Raw genomic sequence first — 27,031 nt, forward strand, 5'->3', positions numbered from 1 at the left:
ACTTCAAGCGCTGGTTGTGTTATTATTTTAATGATTATATGTTATCGTGTTTAATGGTTGAGTGCTTGTTGAAATTTTTAAATAACAGACTTTTTAAAAAATAATAATAATAAGTAAGATGCATTGTTTGTGGTGTACATCATAATACATGGAAGAGAGGATTTATGAGATTTTTTGTGAACTTAACTCAAGTGTTTGAGCCCACCCAATGTTTTTGAAAAGTTAGCACCCCTGAAACATAGTACCGTAGTGTGCATGAAGAGTACTTATAATGTCCATGTCTGCGTCATAAGCTGGGCTGTAACTGGGATTCAGCGCACAGAAGGATAAAGAACAACGACATGAGGAAATTCGGACTGGAGCATCACAGTGACAGTCGCCGCAAGATCAGCTGTTTGCGTCGCTAGCGAGTTGCTTATCAGATTATCTGTGAAGTTTATGCAATACAGGCTGTAGCTGTTACTGTGTTAAGTAGATGGATGAGTCGACATTCCGCCAGATAAACTTGTCGGGAGAACCGGATTAGGCAGGTGACCTTCTAAGTTTGCAGTTTTTTATTTTTATTTTTGTATGTGTTTTCATGTACGTATTCTTCCTACAATTTTTTAATGAACCGAAAACGCAGTACGTGAAAAGCTCGCCGGAACTTTTGTATTGCTTGCTAGCACCTGCAGCTGGGTACGGCCCCAATGTATCTGTGCAAAGGTTCTACTTGCCTCGTCCTTATCTTTAGAACATCTGGTGAACCGTGGTTTTTATTTATTTATTTTAAGAGGCCTTATGCCACGACACTTTTAATTCATTACACTGCCATGCATGTATTTTGAATAGTCTTCGAAGTTTGGCCAATCGCAACGATGAGAATGAATTTAATGAAACACCTAGGGCTTAAAGTAAGCCGGAACGCACCAGAACTACGTTCCGGCCAATCAGTTTGGTGCCGGAACTTGCTGCGACATTGGACATCCACTTTATGTATTTAATACACTATACAGAAGTCCATCCTTTGTTACATTAATTCTTGTAAACAATGGATGAAGAGGATAAGAGAAAGTTTTAATTTAGGAAAAAAATAATATATTTTGGTAAGTGCTTTTCGTTTAAAGTGTGCCGGACCCTGTGACCGAGTGGTTAGCTCATCGCGCTGCGACGCCAAGGGTCCCGGGTTCGAATCCCGCTCAGGCTTGGTTGTTTGTGAATGTCCATTCACCAATTTCATCATTTCATCCCATCTTCGCAAATTAGCCAAGAGGCACAAAACGCGAAGTAAAATAAACTAAATCAATCAATCGTTTAAAATGTAAATGAGTACCTAATTACCAGCCGTGATAGATTTTGTGTTTATATATTTACGTTGGATGCAATAATAATAATAATAAATACAATTGTTAATTTAATATGCCATTACTATTGTTATTATAATATTATCATTATTGTAGTAGTAGCAGCAGCAGTAGCAGTAGTAGTCCTCGTGTCTATTCACTTGTGGTTGGCATTCCGGCTATTGACTGAAACCACTTTTAAGCACTGATAGCAAACACCCGTGCCCAAGCCGGGACTCGAACCCAGGAACAAAACACGCTCAGTCACCGAGAAGGTCATGCATGCAATACATGCGTTTGCAATGGAAACAGAACGAGACAGGCATTCACGTCTCGAGGCGACACCGAGATCCTGCTTTGTCTCGTCTCGTTTCCTGCATCGCGAGATGTCTTCCCTTACAGAAAAAGGAAGAAAAAGTACTGTCAACTCTTCTAGGGATTGATCGATCCAGTTTGGCTTACTTTTTTTGTCACAGTAAAAGGGGGAGGGGGAGTTTTCCGTCAACGTAACTAGAACGGGACGAGTCACGGTGTAACCGATCTGGGAATGAAGATGACAAAGTCAAACGAGGAGGAAGAGAAGGTAAACGAAGGCATTTTCCGCCCTCGCCGACGTGGTCAGCTGTTCCGGTTCACGGCTCGCGTGATTAACAAGCAGGTAAAAGTGATTCCGTCACGGACGTCTTCTGTGGAATGCCGCACCCGCGATCCACCTACCTTGGTCTTCTTGCGACGAAAGGTCCCGCATCAGAAATACGGTTCGTTTCGAACGTGCTGGAACGTGCGGGCGATGCAGGTTGGGAATTTTTCGAATAGAGGTCTCTCCCTGATGAGGCCACTGAAGGAATCTTTTTGAACACACTCCCACCTCAGTGTGACCAACTCTATACATTTTACAGGCACTTCCAGGTAATTGTTGTTATCCACAGATGCATTTTTTTTTTTGTGGGTTGTTACAGTTCTTTCAAGTAAAGGAAGCCTCCTCCTTTACTTGAGCTCCGGCCCAGGTGTTGGTATCTCATTCATTCTCATCGTCTCGAGCCATAAAAATGACTTTACAAACCAAATAAAACCAACATACCGTATTGGCACCTGTCAACAGTTTTTTAACGAAAGAGCATGAAGGAAAGTTTTGAGATGAAACGTGGTTTTTGATTCTGTGCGAAAAGAGGATAATTACAACAACAGTTTTCCCTTTCAAGTTTATCCTCCAAGATTTCTCCTGAAGATTCTACTTACTCTCTTGAGAACGTGCTTTACTTTCCGAGATACGAAAAACGATCTTCGCTAAATGAAAAACAGTCGGCAAGAAAGAAACAACATGTTTCTGGTGAGAAATGTCAAGAGAATGAGGTCGTGGAAAACATCTGATATCATAAACAAAGATGGAAGTTTAATGTGTTGAATCGAAACCATTTTATGATTGTTAGTGCACTTGCACTGCAAAGAATGTTGAGATTCTATTAAGACAAGAATAGTTATTGCGGAAAAATATCCTGATATTATTAATCACTGAAAACCACATGTAAAGTGTCCAAATGTTATAGAGTTAACCCAGGACACATTCATACCAGAGCAAAATATTAAGCAATAGTGCACATCATAGCCTATATTAGAAGAAAGTTACAAACAACAACATAAATGTAATTTCATAATGCTCTTCACTTATAACCTTAACTTCCATAAAGCATGCGAGTAACATCAATATTAAATTTTACCAAAAACTATGCTTGGAATATAATTATTTTTATAAGCTTGTTTCGCTGGAATGGAATTGTTCAATAAGTTTTAACATTCTGAATTGATTTTATTGTAATCATTAACTTAATGTAATCGCACCCATTATTACGTCATATTACACGTTTCCTGTTTGCTGTGTAATGTTGTAATTTCATTTGTTCCTATTCTTTCACAAGGGCTGATTAATATTGAATGCATTTCTATTATTTTAGTCTAATTTATTTTGCTTGTATAATACACACATGTTAATAACTTTACGAGTGCAAATTTATCTTTCAATTTTTATCTTTATTTTTTGCAGGTGGCATATGGTGTGGCCTTTTCCCTAGAATTATGGTGGATATTAGAAGCAGAAGGTAAGTTAATTTAAAATATTAAATGTATCAAGTCAACGTCAACATAAAAAGTAAATGGGGCATGTTGGCGAAAACTATAACTTGAGGGAACATGCTCCAAAGAGACATTTAAGTTGAAGCGTATGCTAGAATATTGATGCGTAAACATGCATAACTGCTTCATCCACAAATGCCGAAAAACGTGTCTCAAATATAAACGTTGAACAAACTATGAGGCAATCGCACGCTTAAGTGTTCAGGGACTGCAGTGTCAATATTGAATGATCACCGAATCTCGCTTTGAATACTGAAGTTTTCTATTCAACTTTCACCTTGTGTGCGTTTAGTATTATTAGGCATAATGCGCTAATCAAGAGGCTGCCAGCTGCAAGAGAGCATAAAAGGTATGCCCTTGGGCGAAGATTAATACTTTTGCCGTGAAGGTATCGCAGAATCTTCAGTTCTGTTCTGAAATGGTCCTGGAACTATCAAAGATGCTTATGAAGTGCTTTGTATGGAATGTTAGGTATGGATCAGAAAAGGCAGACAATGAAGAAGATTGGGAAGAACTAGTAACGTTTGAGATGTGTATCTTGAGGAAAAGGAAATAATTAGTGGGTCGGTAGTGTGCAGAATGAACAAGTAGTTGAAAGAATTAAGAGAAAAGACAGGTTTTTGAAAGTGGTAGTAGGAAAAGAAACTGGAAGAAGGAATAGTGAGAACGGCAATAGAGGATTGTCTGAAAAGCAAAACAAAGAGAAGAAGTAAGAGATCAACACTTTTGGACTACTTGATAGGAATGAAGAGTGCAGAATGTATTGAAGAAGGATGAAATGAAAATGCAAAGCTGAAGGAACCTGCTTACGGTCGGAATCTTCACCTTTACAGACCACAAAAGAACCTTCGGCCAAAAGCCTTAGCGCATCTTCCCTTCTATTTGTTCAACTCGGCGAACAAGGAAGGCTGCTCCACTCTACCACCCCCTTCACACACAGGACACGTGGTTCTGCGCAGATCCTTTGCCATGTGGTGGAGCCATGGACGTAATTAAGGGGGCGGGGTTATCCGCCCCCCCCTTTTAGTTCACTAAAATTACCAGATTACCTGTTCTATCCGCTTGTTCATAAAAAATTCTTCGCTCTTATTTTATTCTCCTAAATTAGAGACGTGAAGGACGGGATACGGATGGGAAGGAAATTTCATAATTCCACACACCAGATGGGATTGCAGGCCAAATATCTGCAATTTCCTGATACTTTCGGAATTTCTGCGACAAGAAACTGCATTCGGACTGTCAAATCAGTTATAATTTTTCCCCTTGAGTCTTCTTAAAGGAATTTGGTTTTTAAAGACGCAGTGCAAGAAAACCAGGGAAACACCGTAACATTCTCAAGTTGTTTGACACAAGATGGACAGAGAAGTATCAATACTAAATCGCGTGACATGGAATTGTAGTTCCTAATTGTAGAAAATTTACGTTTCTCTGAACACAGTCAACACATTGAAAAATTGCAACAATTTATTCCAGAAATGTGAAATGTTTGGTTATCCCATTCATTCGAACAGTGTGTCAAAATGTTGGATGGGCTGGTTGATAGATTGGATTTTGATAGCCTGATCATACCTAGGCCTGCTTATGTCCCGGACCCTGGTGTCCCGAATAGTTTCTTCGGGATGCACAAATGTCCTGGAATCGGGTGGGAAAGAAGAAATGATGAAGACTATACTTTCCTCAACTTTATTTATATTTAAATGAGTAATATTAAAATGCTCATTTTACTAAACAATCTAACTGTACATTGAACCGCTCCCTCTCGATAATACAAGAGTTATCGAGTTACAAGAAGATGCTGCAAAGATATTTGACATCACGATAGTGCCGCCGTCTGCTAGCAGCACTGAATTTCAGTTGCAAATCTCTTCCATTGCATAGTAAGCTGCTTACTGTAAACAGTCAGTGCTTGGGTGACCGCACTGTTCAGTCCGCAGTTCTCCAATAAAGTTTCGACATTGTGAGATAGCAGCTTAGTTCATTATGACACCGAAATGGAATTGCAAGATTAAAGATATACTTCGAAGTGGATTTCTGTTTGTTTTTTTAAGAAGTGTAAAGAATATGATAATGGATATATACATACACACACAACTTTGTCAGGTCCAGCACCCCCCCCCCCCCCGGCCACCGCTCTCCAACAAGCTTCCGGTCAGCAGTGTCCCGGATTATCACTTATGAAATATAGCAACCCTAATCATACCAAAAGTTGAACCCTCCCCCTTACGTGAACTATATATACGCCCATGGGTGCAGCTATAAGTTACACTTCTTCGAGTGTAACGTCACATGGCCGAACTCGTTTAATTCACGTCTCATTACAGTAACTCTTACTCAGTAACTATGGCCGATTACAATAAGAAAGAAAGTACCTACATCGTGCTAGAATAAAAATCGTCGGGCAAATTTCAGGTCCCGATTAGCTTATCTCCGTATGGAATGGACTCAAAATAACAAATTTTCCAAAATTTGGTAGAGATGTTCGAACCTGCATGTGTATCTTATTACACTAATACTCAACATTTATATCTGCGACATAAGTTTTCATCAACTATGAGTCTTTATTTCATGGTAGAAATTATTGTGTCAAACATTGTTGTCTGCACCTTGAACTGCAACCGTGAAATGAATAACCTCATTCTCTGCCACTCTGTGCCCTACATTGCGCAACTGTTTATCACATTTTCTATGCAAATTGCGGAACAGATGCAGGTACGGTTCTGCAGTATTGTGTTAACAGATGTCATTTGGTTGCTTCAGAAGCATAGAGTAGTCTCAACTTGATATGCTAACCTTGATTCTCAACGTCTCCTTGTACAAGGGCTGGTTAGAATATCAGTGACACACACTGTCTAGGAATGATCAGTGTTTTACAAGAGTTTGTTGAGATTCTTTGCCTATATTCAAATGATTTTTTATCCCTCTACTGCATCTGATAATTGTGAAATTGACAGAATGTGTCTAGATTATTATCAAGAAGTACCTAATATTTTAAATATTTGTTATTGATTAGCTAAAACAGAACTAAATTTCAAGATGTTCATAGGATGGTAAAATCTAATACGATTTGCAACGTTTCATGTTTCGTCGTTCTCACATTAAATCCTTACACAAGAAGTCGCAGTTGATGGACTGTTTTTTGAATTTCATATACACGCTCGTATAATTATTCGGACACGCTTTCATTTTAACGTGTATCCTATTTTAAAATAAATAAATGAAATTTGCAGAGTTTCCATGAATGAATATGACTTATGAAGGTAATAAAATCATTAAAAATCACTATTGTGATCAATAGATATGAACATGCTCAGCGTCCGAAAATTTGCTTCAACATAATTCTTCGGGCAGCAGGTAGTGAAACTTGCAAGTTACAAATTATATGCACATACTATTTAAACTCGAACGTAGCAATTCATGGACTCCTCAAATCGAGAAGTATTATTCGTTCACTGATGCTAATGTCTTTGGGTAACTCTTATTTTACTGACTCTTGTATTTCAATTCTTGAACCTTTATGCTTTATTCAGTTTCAACATTTTCAACAAGTACCTTGCGTTAACTGAATGGTATGAAATTGCATCTGTTCTGTTCGACCTGCCAGAAAGGCAGGGAGAGGCAGAGTGGAGGAACAAACTGGTACAGTTTGCACAGAACACGCTCCCTTCAAATTCCTCGCCTTTTTACGAACTTTCACAGGAGACTAGAGTGCTAATTGAAGTGTGTAAAGGAACTAGGGAGTCAGCTGGTACATTCACTACAAACCTACATATTTCTCTCACCATTCTGAAGTGTTGCTATCTTGTTGAAGGGAAGAGAGATACAGCACTTCAGATGAAAAAAAGAAGAGATTCAGATTTTCAAATATTTTCTGCAGCAGTAGTAGTTGAATTCCATCCCTTCTCTCATTAACTATTGCTTCCCTTTTCCATTCTCTGTTATATAGCTATTCTTCTCCCTCTCTCTCTCATACTTTATTTCCCAATTATTCTGTTTCCCTTTTCATTCCTTCTCTTTATCTATTTTCTCTCTCTCTCTCCCATCATCTCTTCATTTTTCCCGATTCTGTTTTTTGTTTTTTCTCTTCCATTTTTATTCTCTCCTTTTTCATTCTTTTGGTTATTTTCCTCTCTGTTTCTTATCCTCTATCTGTCTTGACTTTCTCTATTGTCCATACGCGTGTACCTCTAGTTTAATGTTTAATTCTACGAAGTATATATATACAGGGTGATTACAAATGATTCATCGGGTTTTGGATGAATGTATTGCACAAAGTATTGCATAAAAAATAGTGAATGATACATTGTATGAAAAAGCACATTTTCAAGTTTCTTACACATCATTACAAATGTTCTGTGTGCTCTCCTCAAACATCTATGCGGTAGTAAAGTTCGACCCATACACGTTCGAGCATGTCCCTGTCAATGCTCACCATCGCAGCAGTGATGCGATCCTGGAGTTCAGGCAATGTTGTCGGCGAAAGTGGCACGTAAACATTGTCCTTCACGTATCGCCAAAGAAAGAAATCACAAACTGTAAGGTCAGGAGACCTTGGGGGCCACCTGAAGAGTGCCAAATCATCCTGAGAGCAGCGCCCAATCTAACGGTTTAGAAGTTCCTCGTTGAGATTGCGACGCACTACTCTATGCCAATGAGGCGGAGCTCCGTTTTGTTGGAATATGAAGTTGGGGATATCAGCTATCAGTTGAGGAAACAACCAGTCTTGCAACATGTGTAGGTACATTGTACCAGTCACAGTTTTCCCAGGTAAAAAGTAGGGCCCGTACACTTTGCTACGTGAAACAGCACAGAAGACATTCACCTTTGGAGAATCTCTTTCAATCTCCTCTGTAACATGGAGATTTGCCGTGCCCCATATGCGGACGTTGTGACGATTCACGTGACCGTTTACGTGGAACGTTGTCTCATCACTGAACACGAGTCGGGGGGTATATTCGTCATCTCCCATTGCTTCCTGGAAAAGTTCATAAATGTTGCGTCTGATGGTGCGGTCGCTTGCCCGTAAACGTTGCAGCAGCTGTATGCGATATGGTTTCTGATGTAATCGCTTGCGCAGAATCTTCCACAAAGTTGGCTGAGGAAAGCCCAGTTCGCGACTTGCACGACGTGTAGATTTCTTTGGGCTTCGAAGGAATGCCTCTCGGACACACTTCACTGTTTAAACTGCAACACCTGGTCGTCCGGAGCTTTTTCCTTTACAGAGGCAACCTGTGTCCTTGAACTGTCGATACCACCGCAGAATTCTTTGGTGGGTTGGTGGCTGTATGCTGTACTGTCTTCGAAACGCACGCTGCACGGTAGTAACGGATTCAGTCTTCTCATATTGCAACAGACAAAATGCATTCTGTTGATTAGTCGCCATTTTGCAAACTGATATCACTCTGCCGCCTGGTGCATCACAATGAAACTTGCAATGACATAAACAAAACTTTAAAATATGATCTTTTCATTGGATATTAGTACAAACGGGTGGGCATTATACATTATATTTGAAGCTATAAGACGTCAAAACCCGATGAATCATTTGTAATCACCCTGTATTTCACATCACTCTTGGATGATTGGTTGATAAAAACAGATGAAAGAGAACTATAAAATGCAACTTGTATGGACCCAAATACTGCTAACGTTTCCTTTTGGTGGCTCTCGAAGAGCAATTCCAATGTTCTAATCGATGAATCGGTAACAATTTCCAGGACGGAATAAATGAAAGCGAATGATTTCATCTGTAGGAACTGTTACAAGGTCAAAATGCATTGTTGGCAGTCATCTGCGAAGACTCCGAAGTGGAAAATGATTGGCGTTCATGAAAGGTTAACAGACGGTTAAGAAACGGTTGCTTTTGAAGATAAACGTTAATGTGTGTAAGCATGGGCGTATTTAAGGGGGGGTTCAACGGGTCCAACCCCCCTTTTAGTTCAGTAAAATTACCAGATTACCTGTTCTATCCGTTTGTTCATAAAAATTTCTTCGGACTTATTTTATTCTCCTAAATTAGAGACGTATAGGACGGGATACGGATGGGAAGGATATTACGTAATTCCACACACCAGATGGGACTGCAGACCAAGTGTCTGCAATTTCCGGGTAGTTTCGGAATTTCTGGGATAAGAAACTGCATTGGAACTGTCAAATCGGTTATAAATTTTTCCCCTTGAGTCTTCTTAAAGGAGTTTGATTTTTAAAGACGCAGTGCAAGAAAACCAGGGAAACACCGTAACATTCTCAAGTTGTTTGACACAAGATGGACAGAAAAGTATCAATACTAAGTAGCGTGACTTGTGGAAATGTAGAAACTTTAGAGGCTTTACAATTTACCAGTTCAAGAGAAACATTTCAGCAAGCTCTTCAGTCACTATACTGTGTAACCGGTGGGGAGTGTGAAAAATCTCCACTTGTTCTAACTAAATTGCTTTATGCAGTGCAACATTATTTTGACCACCTAAAAAGGTGGACTGTTCAATATTGTGAACATGTCAAGATACTTTTTAAAAAAACATCTGAGAGAGAGAGTTCTGAGAACTTTAATGACATTTATTCCAAAGCAGAGCAACTACTTAGAACGTATGAATAAATGAAGAGACGTAGAACACCCAGTCGTCAGATAGGAGGATTAATGCACCAGCTGAGAGCACATTACAAACTAAACAATTATCGTCCATTTTTAACCATTTTGTAGTAGAATTGAACTCACGTTTCTCTGAACACAGTCAACACATTGAAAAATTGTAACAACTTATTCCAAAAATGTGAAATGGCTATCCCTCATTCATTGGAACAGTGTGTCAAAATGTTGGATGGCCTGGTTGATAGATTGGATTTTGATAGCCTGATCCTGGCCTGCTATACGTACCGGATTTTCCGGGACAATCCCGGATCCTGTTGTCCCGAATAGTACTTCGGGATGCACAAATGTCCTGGAATCGGGTGGGAAAGAAGAAATGATGAAGACTATACTTTCCTCAACTTTACTTATATTTAAATGCGTAATATTAAAATGCTCATTTTACTTAACAAGAGTTATTGAGTTACAAGAAGATGCTGCAAAGATATTTGACTTCACGATAGTGCCGCCGTCTGCTAGCAGCACTGAATTTCAGTTGCAAATCTCTTCCATTGCATAGTAAGCTGTTTACTGTAAACAGTCAGTGCTTGGGTGACCGCACTGTTCAGTCCGCAGATCTCAAATAAAGTTTCGACATTGTGAGATAGCAGCTTAGTTCATTATGACACCGAAAAGGAATTGCAAGTTTAATGACATACTTCGAAGTGTATTTGTGTTGGTTTTTTTTATGAAGTGTAAAGAATATGATAATGGATATGTACATACACACAACTTTGTCGGGTCTAGCACCCCCTCACCAACAATCTTACGGTCAACAGTATCCCGGATTTTCACTTATGAAATATAGCAACCCTAATCATACCAAACTTTGACCCACCTCCCCTTACGTGAAATATATATACGCCCATGTGTGTATGCCTAATAGGTAATACAAACTCCAATTGACAATGCACTTGTCAATAAATTAAACTTGTTTTCATCTCATTGTGCACTACTAGATTATTTTATCCGTTGCTTAATTTATATTGCTAACATATAGCCTAGTTTTTAGTCGTGAAAAAGAAGGGATTGTACCGAGATGAGAACGAGACAGATCTGTGTAGAAACGAGAAATTTTCCAACACCAAATTTACTTCACTATGAAACTTCTTCAGACATACCAAGCGGGTATCTCTCTGATTATTTATACATAAGTTGTATACTTTTGTTTGTAGTAAATTATAAAGACAAACCATTAGTGGCACTTGTGAGTCTGTGTTGCGGGATTGCATACTTTCGGTGTAAAATTTATTTTTTCCAAGGCTCGTGCTTCTAGCGTCAAAGCTAGTTGTCAAACAGGAAAACGTTGTTTGCATTAGCGACCTCTATACGCTGCGTAAGTTTATGCAGTGGCACGCAGTATATGTTGTTTTTACTATTTATTTCGAGACGAGACAGAGACTTGTCCTCAGAGACCGAGAATGAGATAGGCATTTGAAGACGACACCGAAACTCTATGCCAAATTTCGTCGTCTCGTCTTGATAAAGTGTGTTTGAGCTGAAGCTCAAATACTAATCAGCGAATACCTGCTGTAGTACAGTTTTACATACGAAATGTTAATTCGTTGTGTCAGATTTTGGAACGTGCTCTGTGGAGTTCGTGATCTGTATCCTGTCCATGTGTGTTTTGTGATTGTCCCTTCAGCAATTCCTTACAATCATCATTCACCCTCATTGTCGCGATTAGCCGAAAATGGAGGAATAGTAACGAACAATAAAACAAATGAAGTGCATACGGGAATAGTATAGATCTTAAATACATAAAAATGTACTTAAAAGTTGTATTGTTTTCATTTGGGTGATTTTTTTACTTATACTTTTTTTTACAGTGAGTCTTCCCGCGCCGGCGTACGTTCTGTGTGCTGGATATTTCTTCTCGTTCCTGCTCTCTGGGTTACTTCTAGTCGGTCTAACCTTGGTAAGTGTATTCTTATATATTTCTTTATTATCCCAAACACATGCTGGTAATTATGATAGGGTTGTGAACATCTTTACACAGATAAAACGATTTCGTAAAACGAACAAAAATTAATCACTTTTGATTAAATCGAATAGTCAAAAGTAACAACCAGCATGTAGTTCTTTTGTGAACATTATCTGTATCCTTCCGCTACCATTCCTACTGTAGTACTGTTGCTCCGTAAGAAAGAAGTCCCCATTTATTTCACGTTTGGTTCCATCAGAACATGTAGTTTTAAAGTTCAGAACAGTTTACGTGCTTTTCATGTACAGTCACGGACACTGCCGGCTTGTAACGATTCCATTGATAGTCAGTGTATTCATTACAAGCCGGCAGTGTTAGAGACATATTAAGTTACCTTGGTTAGTGACTACATGCGTTTCACAAATATAGTACCATACTGTGACCATACTATAATTAGAAGAAAGAGATTAATCCGATTTGCCAAAACAGTTGGTTTCGCAAAGTAAACCTTCGAGCCTGAGTAAATAACACGTGAATATGTTGATGTAGTTACTTTTGACTATCATTTTAAAACCCTGTCAACTTGTACGGACGTCACATGGCCCTAATATACAGATCTGACTCATTGTTTCATATGAACTTTTTCTATTTTGTGCACTCACGAAATACTCGAGTGAACTTTCTGTATCATTTCATTCACTGCGTTTCCTATGGAATTACGTAATTAATTACAGCGTACGTTTCTCATGATAAGATCAAAGGATTGCTTGTAAGGCAGGAAGTGAATAATTTGTACTTTCGTTCATGTTGAAAGCATTGAAGAAGTATGCCTCAACATAATCGTTTGCTTCGACTTCATACCGCCTTGTGAAGAGAACAAGTACACGTTTAGTTACGAAATTGGAGTGTTTTGTGATGCAAATGTTTGTCTTGAATGTAAAACAGTAAGGTGTGGGTTGCCAGGAACATGGCACATGAACTCTTGGAGTTAACTTCACGAAGGTAGAAAGAAAACTGTGACAAACATTTTCATTATGCGCATGTAGCAGGGGTGTCCAAACTTGCTTAAAATATAACTGTTCGCGAACCCCAAGACAATAACCAATATTACAGTTATTTTAATTGTTACAAGCAAATAAATATGAAGTAATATATTGTAGTTATAACAATACCAAATAGCCTGTTTATCATTTTAACCATGTTGATCGTATAATAAACTACGAAAACGTAAAATAAAAAATATGAAAAAAAATGTCACAAATAAGGATAAAATGGGCAAAGCAGATATTTTATACTTATTTGTAAGTCAAAATATGGGTGAACATAAGTTAGATAAATTATAAAGCAATATTAGATTTATGGAAATAAATACAGAGAAAACTAAAACAATGATAATTAGCAGAGAAAAGAAAAACCATAAGATAAAACTGAATAACAAACCTTTAGAACAAGTGACAAATTTCAAGTATCTTGGAGTAATTATAAACAGTCAAGGAAAAGAAGAGGAAGAAATAAGAGATAGAATCATAAAGACAGGAAAGCTATATCAAATGATAAATCGAGGATTTAAAATCGAGGAAAAAATATCTCCCCAAACAAAATTCACTGTATATAAAACAATTTATACACCAACACTTACATATAGCAGTGAAAATTGGACAATGACTGGAAAATACCTGCAAAGTGTACAAACAATGGAAATGAGGTACCTTCGAAGAATAAGTGGGAAAACCAGGAAAGATCGGATAAGGAATCAAACCATTCGGCAATCTTTAAATGCTCAGCCACTACAAGAAACAGTTGAACGTAATCAACTCAGATGGTTCGGCCATTTGAGCAGAATGAGTGAGACGAGAGTGCCAAAGCAGATATGGGAAGCACGTCCACAAGGAACAAGGCCAAAAGGAAGACCAAGAAAGACATGGAATATGAGTGTCAAAGAGATTTTGGAGAAACGAAGCATAAGATCGAAAGAGGCACAGGAAAAGGCGTTGGACAGAAACGTCTGGAAAGCTCTCTGTAACCCCTCGACACCGGCAGGTAGAAGAGGACGCGACTAATTAAGTAAGTATAGCAGAGTAATAGAGTTACAGAAAAGATGGCAGGAAATTGTATAGAATACGTAAACGAAATGTTTGGATTTAAGGGTGGATGAGCCATGAAATTTCTGCAATCTTTATATTTTGAAGTTCATTCCTAACCCTTCTCTGATTAATGTTATTAAAGGATTTGAAGTATTAGTATTGGACGTAGATTAAAACTCTGTATCCTTACCAAGGTAAGCAGAGGTCTTACTACTCGTATGCAGCATGATTTTAGCTAAACTGTGTAACGTTTTAAATTTCCTGTATTAGGCTATATAACAATGTATTCGTATGGTTATATTAGTGTTATTTTCTTTCAGAAAAGGACCCTTTACATGCTGGGATGGTTGTTTGTGATGGTTCTCTTTGCGTTCCCCGAGGCGGGCCTCGTGATGTTTATGAGTCTTTACTATTGGGTAAGTTTCATGTTCGTCCTTTTCTGCACCTCTTTCATTACATGTACGTAATGTGGGCATGCATCTACAATGTTATATTTTATTTATTTTGCGTTCTATTTGCACTCCTCCGGGTCCACCGCGGCAATGAACAGGCGAATTAAAAGGAGGAACAGACACAGTGATACAACAACGCTTTAGCCAGGATTCGAACCTAGGAGCTGTGGCTTCATAGTGAACTATGGTAATCACTTCGCCGCTGAAACAGTCTACAAGGTTACCAAACACACAACGAATCCAATCAGTGGTGACAGCATTTAGGGAACAGGGAGGGCGATGCCCCCACCAGACAAGATATGCTTGGTAAATATAAATAGGCCAACAGTGTATTGTCGAGTCGATTTTAGCAAAATACACTAATGTGTGGTTTATGTATGATTCTTGCGTTTCTTTCTTTTTTTTACTGGAAGGTTCGTTCCAAGAGCGTCATTACTTCACTAAAGATACAAAACTTTTGTATTATCTAGTAAACTTTTACTTTATAACTGCTTTTCATGCGGTGTTAAGGTTGTCACTCTCTCTCTTGACAAAATATTCTTCATCTGCATTTCCCGACTCGTTTTTCAATGGTGAGGGATTTCTGGATTAACTGTCATGTTATACCTAGGTATGTAGATGAGACGTGAGAGTTGAGTTCTCGCTTAGCTGAATAGTTAGCGCTCTCGACTTTGGTGCAAGCGACCCCGGGTTCGATCCCCCTGAGAGTTCCAAAATCCAGCATCACCAATACAATTAGAGAGCTACTTGGAGGTCGCTCCGATTTCAAAAGCCAGAAAACAGCGGCGATGGGATGACTACGCGTCACCCAGAGAAAGGTCGTTTGCCCTCAAGGGGCTGTTGCGCCAAGGAGTTTATTAGGTTGACGGTATTTGTGAGAACAACAAGCTTCAGCGGTAAATTATTTGCCAACCGGTTGGATGAGAACGGTCTTATGCATAGGCGTGCGCAGGGGGGAGCTATTGACCCCCAATAATCATGGACGTCCATAGATTTTTTTCCACGGAGGGAAATCCGATAATAGTTTTGCCCCTCAAAAAACACCACTTGAATCTGAAATTATCGCATTAAAATAAATCAAATTATACGTGTGAAATATATACTTTTATGTTGACATTCGATTTCTAAGGGGAGGTGTGGCCATCCTTGCCCCCCCTTCCAAACTTCCATGTCCCTCCTACATTATTGAACTTTCACCTAGAAATTTAGTGCAGAGGAATCGTATCCCCGTTATTAAACGATTAAGTATTTCCAAGCCGATTAAAGTTCAAAGTAACCACAGGGGCCAATGGGCATTGCCTCTCCCCAACCTTGGACGGAAATCAATTCTAGAGGGACAAACATTGAGGTAAAAGAAAGCTAAATGAGACTAGTCGAATCTAAGAGTAGCAGGACAAAAGAATACTTAGACGGAATTAGTTTTCACGTCTTTTTTTCTTCCAGACGGCCAAGAGCACCTGCAGGGGAACACAGAGGGTAAATTGCTCCCCTCGATATCAAATTTTATACAAATAAAAATACATTTCTTAAAATTTTCTTAGTCGCTTCGCTTGCATTATCTCCTTTTCTTACACTCTTATCAAGTTTAGAGCCGTAGCTAGAGGGCAGTGGGAGTTGGCCCTGGGCACCGAACGCTCTTGCTGCTAAAGAGTTTTGTCTTAAATGTATAAACACAATTGTTTGGAGGAAAATGAGCGCGGCACATCTCGGAGACATTTTCTTTATTCGTTATGCTGCCTCTATGTTGCTGCATTACATATACACACACAAACATACATAAATGCATTGACACTAAATCAGTGCTAAAATATAAAATGAAAATGACTGAAATTTCATCAAGGCTTTTGCCCCCCCCCCCTAATCAGAGGGTCTGCGCACGCCTACGGTCTCGTGATAAAACAAACAGCAGTTGACATAAATATACCCGTCACATTAATTAATCTGGCTGTATAGTTACGGAGATACACGTATTTTAAAACAGCACCGAAACTGGTCTATGTGGAGGTCAATAGCCCATAGCCAAAATACGAATAATGAGTTCGGGTGTGACCCGCTTCTCGCAGACGCCTGTATTGGAACTGCATGGCAAGCCTTGAATAGGTGTGAAAACGGGCGTGGAACAAACCACGCCTCATATTTCGAAATGCCATGCCAAGACGTAGCCAGAAAGCGTAGAGTAATAAAACAATGTATATTCTTTCTATGAGTCAAGCTAAGTACGCGATTCAAACCTGCAAAGACACTTATTATGCAACGTTTTTTGTTTTTGCGTTTCCGGTATATTTTCCTTCGTGCACGAAGCAGGTACAGATCCACGGGAAGAGCGATCGCATATCAGCGCCGTAAAAACTGGCGGTATAGTCTATGCGCTAGCTACGTTAACGACCGGCTGGCTTTGAAATCGATGAGCGCGCCCACCAGCTGCAACAATCACATTCAACGCAGTGTTGCCACACATCTACTCTACGCTACCTTGTCCCTCCGCGCACAACACCTTCCAACGGTCTCCACATTTAAGTTGCAAAGTACGGCAACAGCGTATCTGCAGTCATGACTGAGATTCTACGTGGAGTAGACGAGCAGAATGACAGCTGCGCCAATTGGCTGAAGGTTGAGTGTGATTGGACGAAAACAACTCGCCCGCTATTTATCCCCACCCACGTTTGTGGCGGCGGCTTTCTTTAGTTCTTCGACGTTAACGAAGTAAACGCGTGGACTAGACAAGTGGTGCATCTCATCGGACCTTCAAGACATGAAGTCCCCCCTCCCTCATCTCTATCGTTTTTCTTCTTCTTCTTTAACATAAAAAGAACATTCGTTCTTGAAATTGCAGACAACTACGTATAATATATCTTATAATAATAGGCTTTTACTAAACGCACATGTGCAGTACGTGATATATTTAAAAATAAAGTGTGAAGTCCGCAAAAGCGAATATTTTTGTCATAACTGTTTTTTGATCTTCCTCACTTTACCCTTGACTATGGCGTCTACAGAACGAGCATTTTCGAAACTTAAGTTTATCTGCAGAATGATGCTTCAAAGATTAATACACAATTTCGTTTTGAACAATGAACACAGACAAACGGAACGGCTAAACGCTGACCACATTGTGAAGCAGTTCGCTAATGCCAAAGCACGCAAATAGTGCAAATACAGGCCTCTGTATAAAACATCCAATAATAAGATGAAATATACACGGCAGCCGAAAGCAGCAAGGTACAGTAATACACAGAACAGACAGAGTGAACAGAGCAGCTTTCTGGAAGTGACATGCCGTGACAGGTCCCTACATTTATATAATGTTAAGGTAAAGCATAAAAATGGATCAATTGAAATAATAAGAGATGTAATTTTCGAGGGTGGACAATTGATCACCAGTCCCTTCTCAAAGGTGCCAAAACTAGAGGAGCAAAGACATTTTACTTTTCGTTGGTAGATAAGGTTTAGCATAGTGCCAGAACAAAAGTGGCAACTGTCCCTCCCCGCCTCTTCTAATCGTCGCTACTGAGCAAAGGTATAATGTTTTTCAATTTAAACACACAAAGTCTCGATGTTCCGGATATGATAGATTGCCACATGCGCTGAAAATCTGGAATGTTACAAATTAATTCTACTCACAAGTGAGTGTTGATACAATTCTGGAACAAAAATTGCCATTTCCAAGAAATTTTAGACATCGAGCATTAAGCACTTAGGCTGCTTTATATTGGTAGAGTGGGCAAATATGCAGTTTATTAATTTGATATATTGTAAGGTGCCATTTCTTGTAGTTAGAGGATCTACTTTGAACTATACGATTGTCCTAACTACTGGAGTGAGTACTCTTGTATACTTAACCAATGTAAACCAGGATTAAGACACAGGATCATTTGGAATTTGGATGTGAGATCCAGAAAAGGGGGAGAAATTTTTCCCCAATGTTCGATTTGGGATAGGAATTTATTCCCCCAATACCAGTGCTGACATTTCGTGGTCCTACACGCTCCTACTTTTAACACATCATAGTGAGGCATTGGCCACATTAGAAACAAAAGATGACTAAGAAATTCAGTAGAAATGTAAGCAGAAAATGTATGCCAGGACTGGTTCAGTAGCTCAGTTGGCATAACATGGGTATGGTATACCAGAGAACCAAGTTCGAGCATGTTCATTTTTTGCTTACATTTCTATGTAGTAAATCTCCTGTGCATGCATAAGCACGTGAAAGATATTCTGCTTCAATCTCATTCCTCGTTAATAAAATTTTTGAATTTGAATTTAAAATTTTGGGTGCGTCAGCACTTAGGCTATTTTGTACCTGTCACATTATACGGGGGCCAGCCCTTACCACTCCAAATAACAACTCTAGCATTGCATAACTAAAATCTTAAAATATTCTGACTTCCGTTAAGCTGAGGCTGTAAAGGGGCACTCAGCGCACACAAGGACAAAAACAGGACAACACACACAAAATTATACTGGCCATAGTGCCAGTCGCCAGAGCATCGTTCGTCTGCAAAATGCCTTGTTAATGAAATGAGTGGTTTTGTACACAGCAATATCTTTCTCTGAACAAAGGACCAATTCCAAATCAAAATGCATCATCTGGAGAACACAATGCATACTGGTGGTACTGATGAATTGTGCTGCAGGATTGGTACTAATGTGATAGGTCATTATCAAGCAAATTAACATGGATATTACAGAAGTAAAAAAAAAATGCTTGGCATACCACTTATTCCAAAAAAATAACACATGGCGCACCAGCCCACGACGGCCAGGGCCTATCTACTGACTGCCAGCCTCACCTGCTGACTTGGGAGATCATCTAATTAGTTATGGGGTGATGTGTGGTCCCCAATCGTTATAGATGACCGGGTTACGCTACTCATTTGTAGCTCCCCAATTTCCTCACGATGATGCCACCCGGTCCCATACACAGGCCGAAATCTCAGGAGAAAAGTTGTTACGCTTCCCGCAGGATACTTCAACCTGTGCACATCCCGTACCCATAGCCCGAAGCCTTAGACCAGATGGCCACAGTACGGGACGATTCCATAAAATAGAATGTTCAAAAATTACTTGAATATACTGATGCTTGTTTTACTTTTTATCTGTTTCTTGGCAACAGAATTTTTCAGTGACAAATGTTTTCTGTTTCATTTCAGCAAGTGGAGTCAATGCATGGACTAACAGAACTTGTCTACTGGGTCTGTAGAATATTTTTTAATGTAAGTATAGTATGTGGTACAGTTTTCTTCTTTCATCTTGAATGTAATGCTTCATAGTTATCATGCAAAGCATCCAAGTTTGGTTAAATAACATAATCAGACTCCTGGGTTGGAAAATATGCAGTTTATTAATTTCATATATTGTAAGGTGCCATTTCTTGTAGTTAGAGGATCTACTTTGAACATTAAAAAACATATATGCAGTCAGGGCTGTGATATGATAGGGTATACATTAGTTATTAGTGACGAATAGGCAGAAATATTGAACAGAATTCTGTGGCAATTAAAATCAACATGGTGCGTCAAGTACGTATTTCCTTATATTAATAATGCAAATTTTGTACAGAGATGCCAGAAAACGGCATGTCCAAGGAATAAGAAGCTCAGTGAGGGGTAATAAATTCCTTGGTCCAGCATTCCTTAAAAAAAAATATATATCATAAAATAAAACTACATGAATGTGGTGCTCACGATTTCAATATGTACCAACCCTCCCATTTTATGATCGCCCTGATTAGCCAAAGTGGAACTCAAAATACAAATATAAAATTCAGATCCAGTCTTTGACAAAACATATTAACTGCTCATTATTTTTACCAAATACTTCATTTCTTGTTCTTTTGCACATGAATTTTTTGCATAAACTTTACTTCACAAAAAATCCAATTTATGTAGGACATGACAGAATATGGTGATGAAACAAATGCTCTATCATTTTAGGTAGCAGGAATTGTGTGTGTACAGTCTTTGTATGTGACATGGAAGGAGGAGAAAATGGTTATGAAGAGACTTCAAGATCTGAATATGGTAGGTTTTCTGCATTATTATTAATAAATTTTCAATATGTAAATCCTGACCTGTTATTTAAATACTAGTGTGCTATATTATACTAAAACAAGTGCAACCAAGTAGAGATGTAATAATTATCTGAAAGTGATGGTGGTTCTTTATTGGTATGCAGTGGGGGGACAGTTGATAGCAATCATGCACTTGATCTAAGAATAGCAAGACTCATGCATTTCATGTCATCTTTTCCTTAAATTACTGTTTGTACAAAAAAAAGAAAGACTGCCAATGTTTCAGATTACACACTCCCTTACCAGAAATTAAATTGTATACCGGGTTTTCGTAAATGATTGTCGGGGTTTCCTCATTATTGTAACCGATTTGGGTGAATGACACGGTGAACACAAATGCACGATATTGTTGAGAAACTCAACAAGATTTTTTCCTTATTTGTTTCATAGACCTCTGTTTCCAGATTCTGCCGCTAGGCGGCAGTTTTCCAAAATGGCGGATATTGCTAGTGAGAAGGCGTTCTGTGTCCTTGAATATCACGCAACGAGGTCCGTTACAGTTGTGCAACGACATTTTCGTGCACGATATCAGAAAGATGCACCGTCAGACAATTCGATTAGAAGGTGGTATGCACAGTTCAAAGAAAAAGGTTGCATTTGCAAAGGCAAAAGCAGTGGTCGACCATCAGTGCCGGAACATGATGTGGAGCGAGTTCGTGAAACCTATCTACGGAGCCCGAAGAAATCGATTCCTGCTTGATCCAAGGAACTAAACATTCCGAAGACAACATTATGGAGTGTTCTACGAAAACGGCTCAACATGAAACCATACCGCCTAAGTCTGCATCAAAAGCTAATACGTAATGACCGTCGTGTACGGGAAACGTTCGCCAGCGATATGCAAAATCTCATGACTGACGATGGCAATTTCATCGAGAATTTCGTTTCCACTGACGAGGCGACATTCCACCTAAGTGGAAAAGTAAACACACACACAATGTGCGCATATGGGGAACGGAAAATCCTCATCAGTTTGTTGAATTGGTTCGGGACTCGCCTAAAGTGAATGTTCTTTGTGCTGTCACGAGAAAAGGTGTACGGTCCATTATTCTTCATGGAGAAAACGGTTACGGGATTGACATTCCTGGATATGTTGAATAAGTGGCTATTTCCTCAAGTGGAAGAAGATTCTAACACCTTCATCATGCAATTGGATGGAGCCCCACCTCATTTCCACTGTGAAGCGCGATCATTGCTCAACAGAAAATTACCACAATGTTGTTGGGCGCGGAAGTGATGAGGATGAAAACCTTTTATCATGGCCACCTCGTTCCCCTGGCCTTTCTCCTTGCGATTTTTTTCTCTGGGGATACGTAAAAGATACCGTTTACTATCCTCCATTACCCACTACCATCGAGGAACTGAAATCACACATAACGAATTCCATCAACAGTGTTATACGTGATATGCTATCCTGAGTGTGGCAGGAAATGGACTATCGCTTAGATATCTGCACTTTATCGCGAGACGAGCACATGGAACATTTGTGACTTTGTCATAAAAACATGGTGAGTTTCCTAACATTTTGCAAAAAATTGCATGTATCTACCTTTATTATGTAAAATACAGTGCTTGTTTGTAACCCCGACAATGATTTACGAAAACCCGGTATTTCTGGTTTGCAAAATAAGCACCTTATGAAAGAAGTTTGTGATCTCCTAACTGCAGTTTTCACAGCAGTCTTTCTTGTGCTAATAGAAACTGTAGGAGTGTTAGAAGTAAAGGGGAACTGTATACGTCCACCTAAAATAATACCATTAGCAAAGATGTCTACCCTTTCACATAATCCCATACCCGGTAACTTACTGGTAGAGAGTCTTTTGGGAAAGTGTTGACTGAATGCCAAAAGACAAATTATATAATGGACTTTAAAAAGAATAATCAGTGTCATTTGCAACAGTAATTCAATTACATTCAAAAAATGAAACTTACTTTGTAGGCATCCATGATCACAGATAGTGCCAATGTTGGAAATGGTCATATGAAAAATGGAGGATTGGCTTACCAAAATGCTGCCTTTGTAAACTCTACAAATTACATGAATGGAAAAAATGGAAGTCAAGTATATGGAGTTAACAATTTACGAAGGTACGTAGCTTCACATACAAATTGAACATTTTGGAAATCTGTGCGTTTACTCACTAAATATATTCTTTTACATTAAAAAAAAGGAAAAAACTTACGTGAGTGAGTATATTGGTTGCAGACAACGTTTCGCGAAGAGCTTCGCTTCTTCAGGTCTCTTTTCAGTATATAAAATAATTCGTCATATAAGTAAAAAAACCAGGATTAGGTAAAAGAGGGTGATGGGATATGGAATTTAAAAATACATGAAGTTAAAAATGCCATGGAGGCTAAGAGATAATTCTAAAAGACCGGTGTGCCCATACTACCATATAGAATGGTGTCATTTTTTGAATGATTCTATATGGTAGTATGGGTACACCGGTCTTTTAGAATTATCTCTTAGCCTCCATGGCATTTTTAACTTCATGTATTTTTAAATTCCATATCCCATCACCCTCTTTTACCTAATCCTGGATTTTTTACTTATATGACGAAGTATTTTATATACTGAAAAGAGACCTGAAGAAGCAAAGCATAGCTTCGCGAAACGTCGTCTGCAACCATTATACTCACTCACGTAAGTTTTTTACTTTTTTTTTACTGTAAAATAAAATACAAATTGTCATATCAATGCCATAGAGTGTAACTGTAAACTAAATTCCAGGTGATTACAGCTTATTTTTCAATTAAGTGGAACCCTGATTATATGCTCCTATATTTTTCATTTTCCCACACTTTAAGCTTTTTGCTCCATTCTCTGAACAAATATACAACTGAGGTTCCAATATATCACGTGGGTTGGAGAAAAGTCACCAAATATTTGATACACGCATAATTGCAATGGACAATTAAAAGTTAAGAAGTTTCTAACCTTGCAAAAGATCGTCAGATTCATTTCTCGTGGTTCACAAGATGCTTTAGAGAAAGAATAATGGAAGGTAAGAATTAGATTATTAATAAATACGGAGAAACTAGTACTCACTTTTATCCACGAAGCTGTTTTTTCTTTTTCGATTAATTTCAATGGGCACTGCCACCATCCTCGTTGGAACTTGCTGTACTGTTGCTTGGCGTGCATCTTTTGTTTGTAGTTCTCTGGCTGCCGCTATGTGAGCTTATAACTACAAACAAAAGACGCACGCCAAGCAACAGTACAGCAAGTTCCAACGAGGATGGTGGCAGTGGCCACTGAAATTAATCGAAAAAGAAAAAAACAGCTTTGCGGATAAAAGTGACTACTAGTTTCTCTGTATTTATATACTACCGCGTCTCTCTTTTCCCAATTATGAAAATAGATTATTAAATTACACACATAAATGCTACCAGTGTCCACTGTATTAATTAATACTACCTGCATGTAACCAAATAACCTTACAAATGAATGCTGGGATTATAAACATGTATTACTTGAAAACTGTTAAAACATATCAAAATGTTTCAGGTGCTAAAATCCTACAACCTGTAGGTTTTCATATTACAGACAGCAGACCTACAAACAGTGGTCGATTTCGTGCCAAGTGTGCTGAATTGTGTCTAGAGTCACTGTTGTGATGGCTTAATCAAAACTTAAAATTATTTTGTTCCTTTTAACACTTAATTCATTTTGATATGTGTAACTTTTATAATCCCCAAGATTAATACAGGGTGGTCACTCTAGGACCATGATAAAATGCAAATATAATTCCTGGTTTTCAAGGGGAACTTTCCAAAAATTCAAGGGCAGAAACACAAATATTTAAAATATATATTTCAAGGTGCAGCGTTAATGTGTAATTTCACATGCTCCAATTCAAAATGCAAGTCACAAATGTTACTGGATACACTAATTTACAAAAAAATGTCAATTGTATAAAAATTTCGAACTCAAATTTAACTAATCAACTTGCAATAATCTTCTGTCTGTCAGATAGATTGTTCTGCAAAGGACACTAACAAAGTAAAAGGATTGAGAGAATCCCGTTTTATTTTCTACGAAGCTATCTTTTCCTTCCTCAATAAAAATAAAAGCTAAACTGAGAAAAACTTGCCTCAGGGCATTAATAAATATGTATAAATTCAATGGGATTTTTATTAATAAAAGCTGCAATTTTTCACATCTACGGAGAATTCATGCATAATTCCAGAGCCAATAATTCACACATGATTCCCGGTGAGTACCCACCCTGTAACAGTGCTTTTACCTAACTGAATCATGTTTACAAAATGCATCTTGCAATTTCCATTCACTATAAAAATAGACAGTACGTTTAAACTGTAGAACTTGTATCGAGAGTTACTGTAAAATTGTCCTTCTTCTGACAGGTCAGCATCCTCAGCCTCCCAGTTCCAGATGGCACAGCGTGGTTCCCTACCCTTCGGAGGATCCTTGCCTGCAAATGGGCTCATCGATCAAACCCTCACCCCGCTCAATACCTTACGTTTTGCATTCTTCGACAAGGGAAGCGAGTTCAATGCTTCCTCCTTCAATGGACTATTTGGAAACAACGGCCAGCAGAATGAACTGGGACTGGCCGGTGTTGGATTAAGTTCTAACGGCATCACCAAGGATGGCCTGGTCATCAATCGAACTCGTTCGCTCATCGGGATAAATCAGATGGGGAACGGAAACAACTGTGATTTCTGGAACTACCCTTTGTCGTCCAGACCTGCGTCAATAGGTTACATAGACTATATTCACCCAGATTATGCAACACAGAGTTTAGATAGACGTAAATACATGAGGTCACTGGGTCCAAGGAGGGCTGCATCGATGGATGAGCTAACGCTGAATCGTATAAACTCGGACAGGTACACGTTCCAAAAAATAAGCTTGCAGCAGCAATTCCCATACCCTTCGAATGGGAGCAAGACTTCTTTAGGTGCTGAATCTGATGATCTGCAAAAATACCGTGATGTGGCTTTATGATATATGGTTGATTTCATGTAAATATGCGAGAGGGAACCAAGTGCTCATAGAACATTTATGTCAGCGTGTCATAATTTAGCAAGAATATCCCAGCAACGTAATTGTTGCTTTAGTTTATAACATTCTATATTCAGGGCAATAAGATTTTAGTCAACAAATATATTTTTTCAGCCGACAGTTGTGTATATACAGTGTTTTGTGTATAAAAACTTAATACGAGGAGAACTACACTACAGTAGTATTGTAAACATGTGCAATATCACTGGAAATGTGTGTTTGTGTGTGCAACTTATGAAGAAAAAGTCATACTATTTTCTGTTATCTTCGGAGTAAAAAGCTATGTTCACAAGATGCTTAAGAGGACAAATAATGGAAGATCATTTAATAAAGGTGAGAATTAGATGATTTAATCACATACATAAATACTACCAGCATCCACTGTATTGCAGGATAATTTATACTACCTGCATGTAACCAAATAACCTTATGGAAATAGCAGTGCTTTTATCTTTTGATGGAACAACATTGTGAACTTGATAGTGGAATTTATGAAATATTATTAGAAGTTCTATTTTATACATGTTCCTTTTAAATACATATTTTATAATTCTTGTTGCATCATCCAATCTGGTTGCTGATGCATCCAGTGGTTGTTAACTTTTATAAAAGTAATTTACGGGTGATAAACTATTTATCCATAATGTTGTAGATAAAAATTCTATTCATACACAATGCAGCGATACTGGGGTTTACTGCATTTGTACATCTTCTGAGCTCAGCGATTCTAGTTTTTCAAAGACAGCATAATGTAATAAATATTTTGAATCAGATGTTATGAGAAATGTGCCTTCCAAGAATCTTCCATGTTTAACTTGAGGTGTTCTGACCATACTCTCACCTAAGAGTAGGTTGGTGTATCTCAGGTACTATGTTTAAGGTCAACATGACATGTCTCTGTGTCTAATTGAAATCAACAAGTCAAAGGTGAATACAGTGACATTATGTTCCTTAAATCTAGAATTGGTCATACAATATATTACTTTGCTAGAAAATGAATTCAAAACTACATATCAGCATTCATATTTGAGAATTCATAGCACTGCACGATACCATTACCATTGTTGCTGTAACTGTTTTTATCTGAGGAGCAATATTTTAATTAAAAACGTTTATAGGCCAGTATCAATTTATAGATTAACAAGACCTTAATCTAGTGCTTCAAATGGAATAAATTGAACTTCAAAGCTTATTTATTCATCATGAAAAAATGTACTTAATGTAAATATTATGTGTTTAATGTAAGAATATGAGTTGTATAAAGTTTGTTTTCAGCATCTGTGATTTTAACAAAAAAACAATGTATATTTTTGTATAGTGCAAATAATAACAAACGAGAATATATTGTTAATGAAGTTGCTGTATAGTTTAATTATAAACATGCCTATCCATTTTTCT

The 27,031-nt window shown here is 38.3% G+C and overlaps 1 protein-coding gene across 1 annotated transcript; it reads left to right on the forward strand.

Moving 5' to 3' along the window:
• Nucleotides 1–1,875: 1,875 nt before the first annotated feature.
• Nucleotides 1,876–26,991, forward strand: Rcd6 (Reduction in Cnn dots 6). The gene is made up of 8 exons (XM_083121516.1): nt 1,876–1,980; nt 3,364–3,418; nt 11,904–11,992; nt 14,403–14,498; nt 19,685–19,747; nt 20,468–20,554; nt 22,544–22,692; nt 24,973–26,991. Exons 1-8 carry the CDS (start codon nt 1,876–1,878, stop codon nt 25,574–25,576), a joined length of 1,248 nt encoding a protein of 415 aa, XP_082977642.1. The 3' UTR covers nt 25,577–26,991.
• The last annotated feature ends 40 nt before the right edge of the window (nt 26,992–27,031 follow it).

This window comes from Lepisma saccharinum, chromosome 4 (assembly GCF_977018435.1).
Source record: "Lepisma saccharinum chromosome 4, izLepSacc3.1, whole genome shotgun sequence".
NCBI classification, from domain to species: Eukaryota; Metazoa; Arthropoda; class Insecta; order Zygentoma; family Lepismatidae; genus Lepisma; species Lepisma saccharinum.

Bases quoted from the DNA above. Each gene is read 5' to 3' on its own strand.
- Rcd6 (XM_083121516.1), top strand. From the start codon at position 1,876: ATGACAAAGTCAAACGAGGAGGAAGAGAAGGTAAACGAAGGCATTTTC. The intron at 11,993-14,402 runs GTAAGTGTATTC...ATTTTCTTTCAG, and splicing joins TTCTAGTCGGTCTAACCTTG to AAAAGGACCCTTTACATGCT. The intron at 14,499-19,684 runs GTAAGTTTCATG...GTTTCATTTCAG, and splicing joins TTATGAGTCTTTACTATTGG to CAAGTGGAGTCAATGCATGG.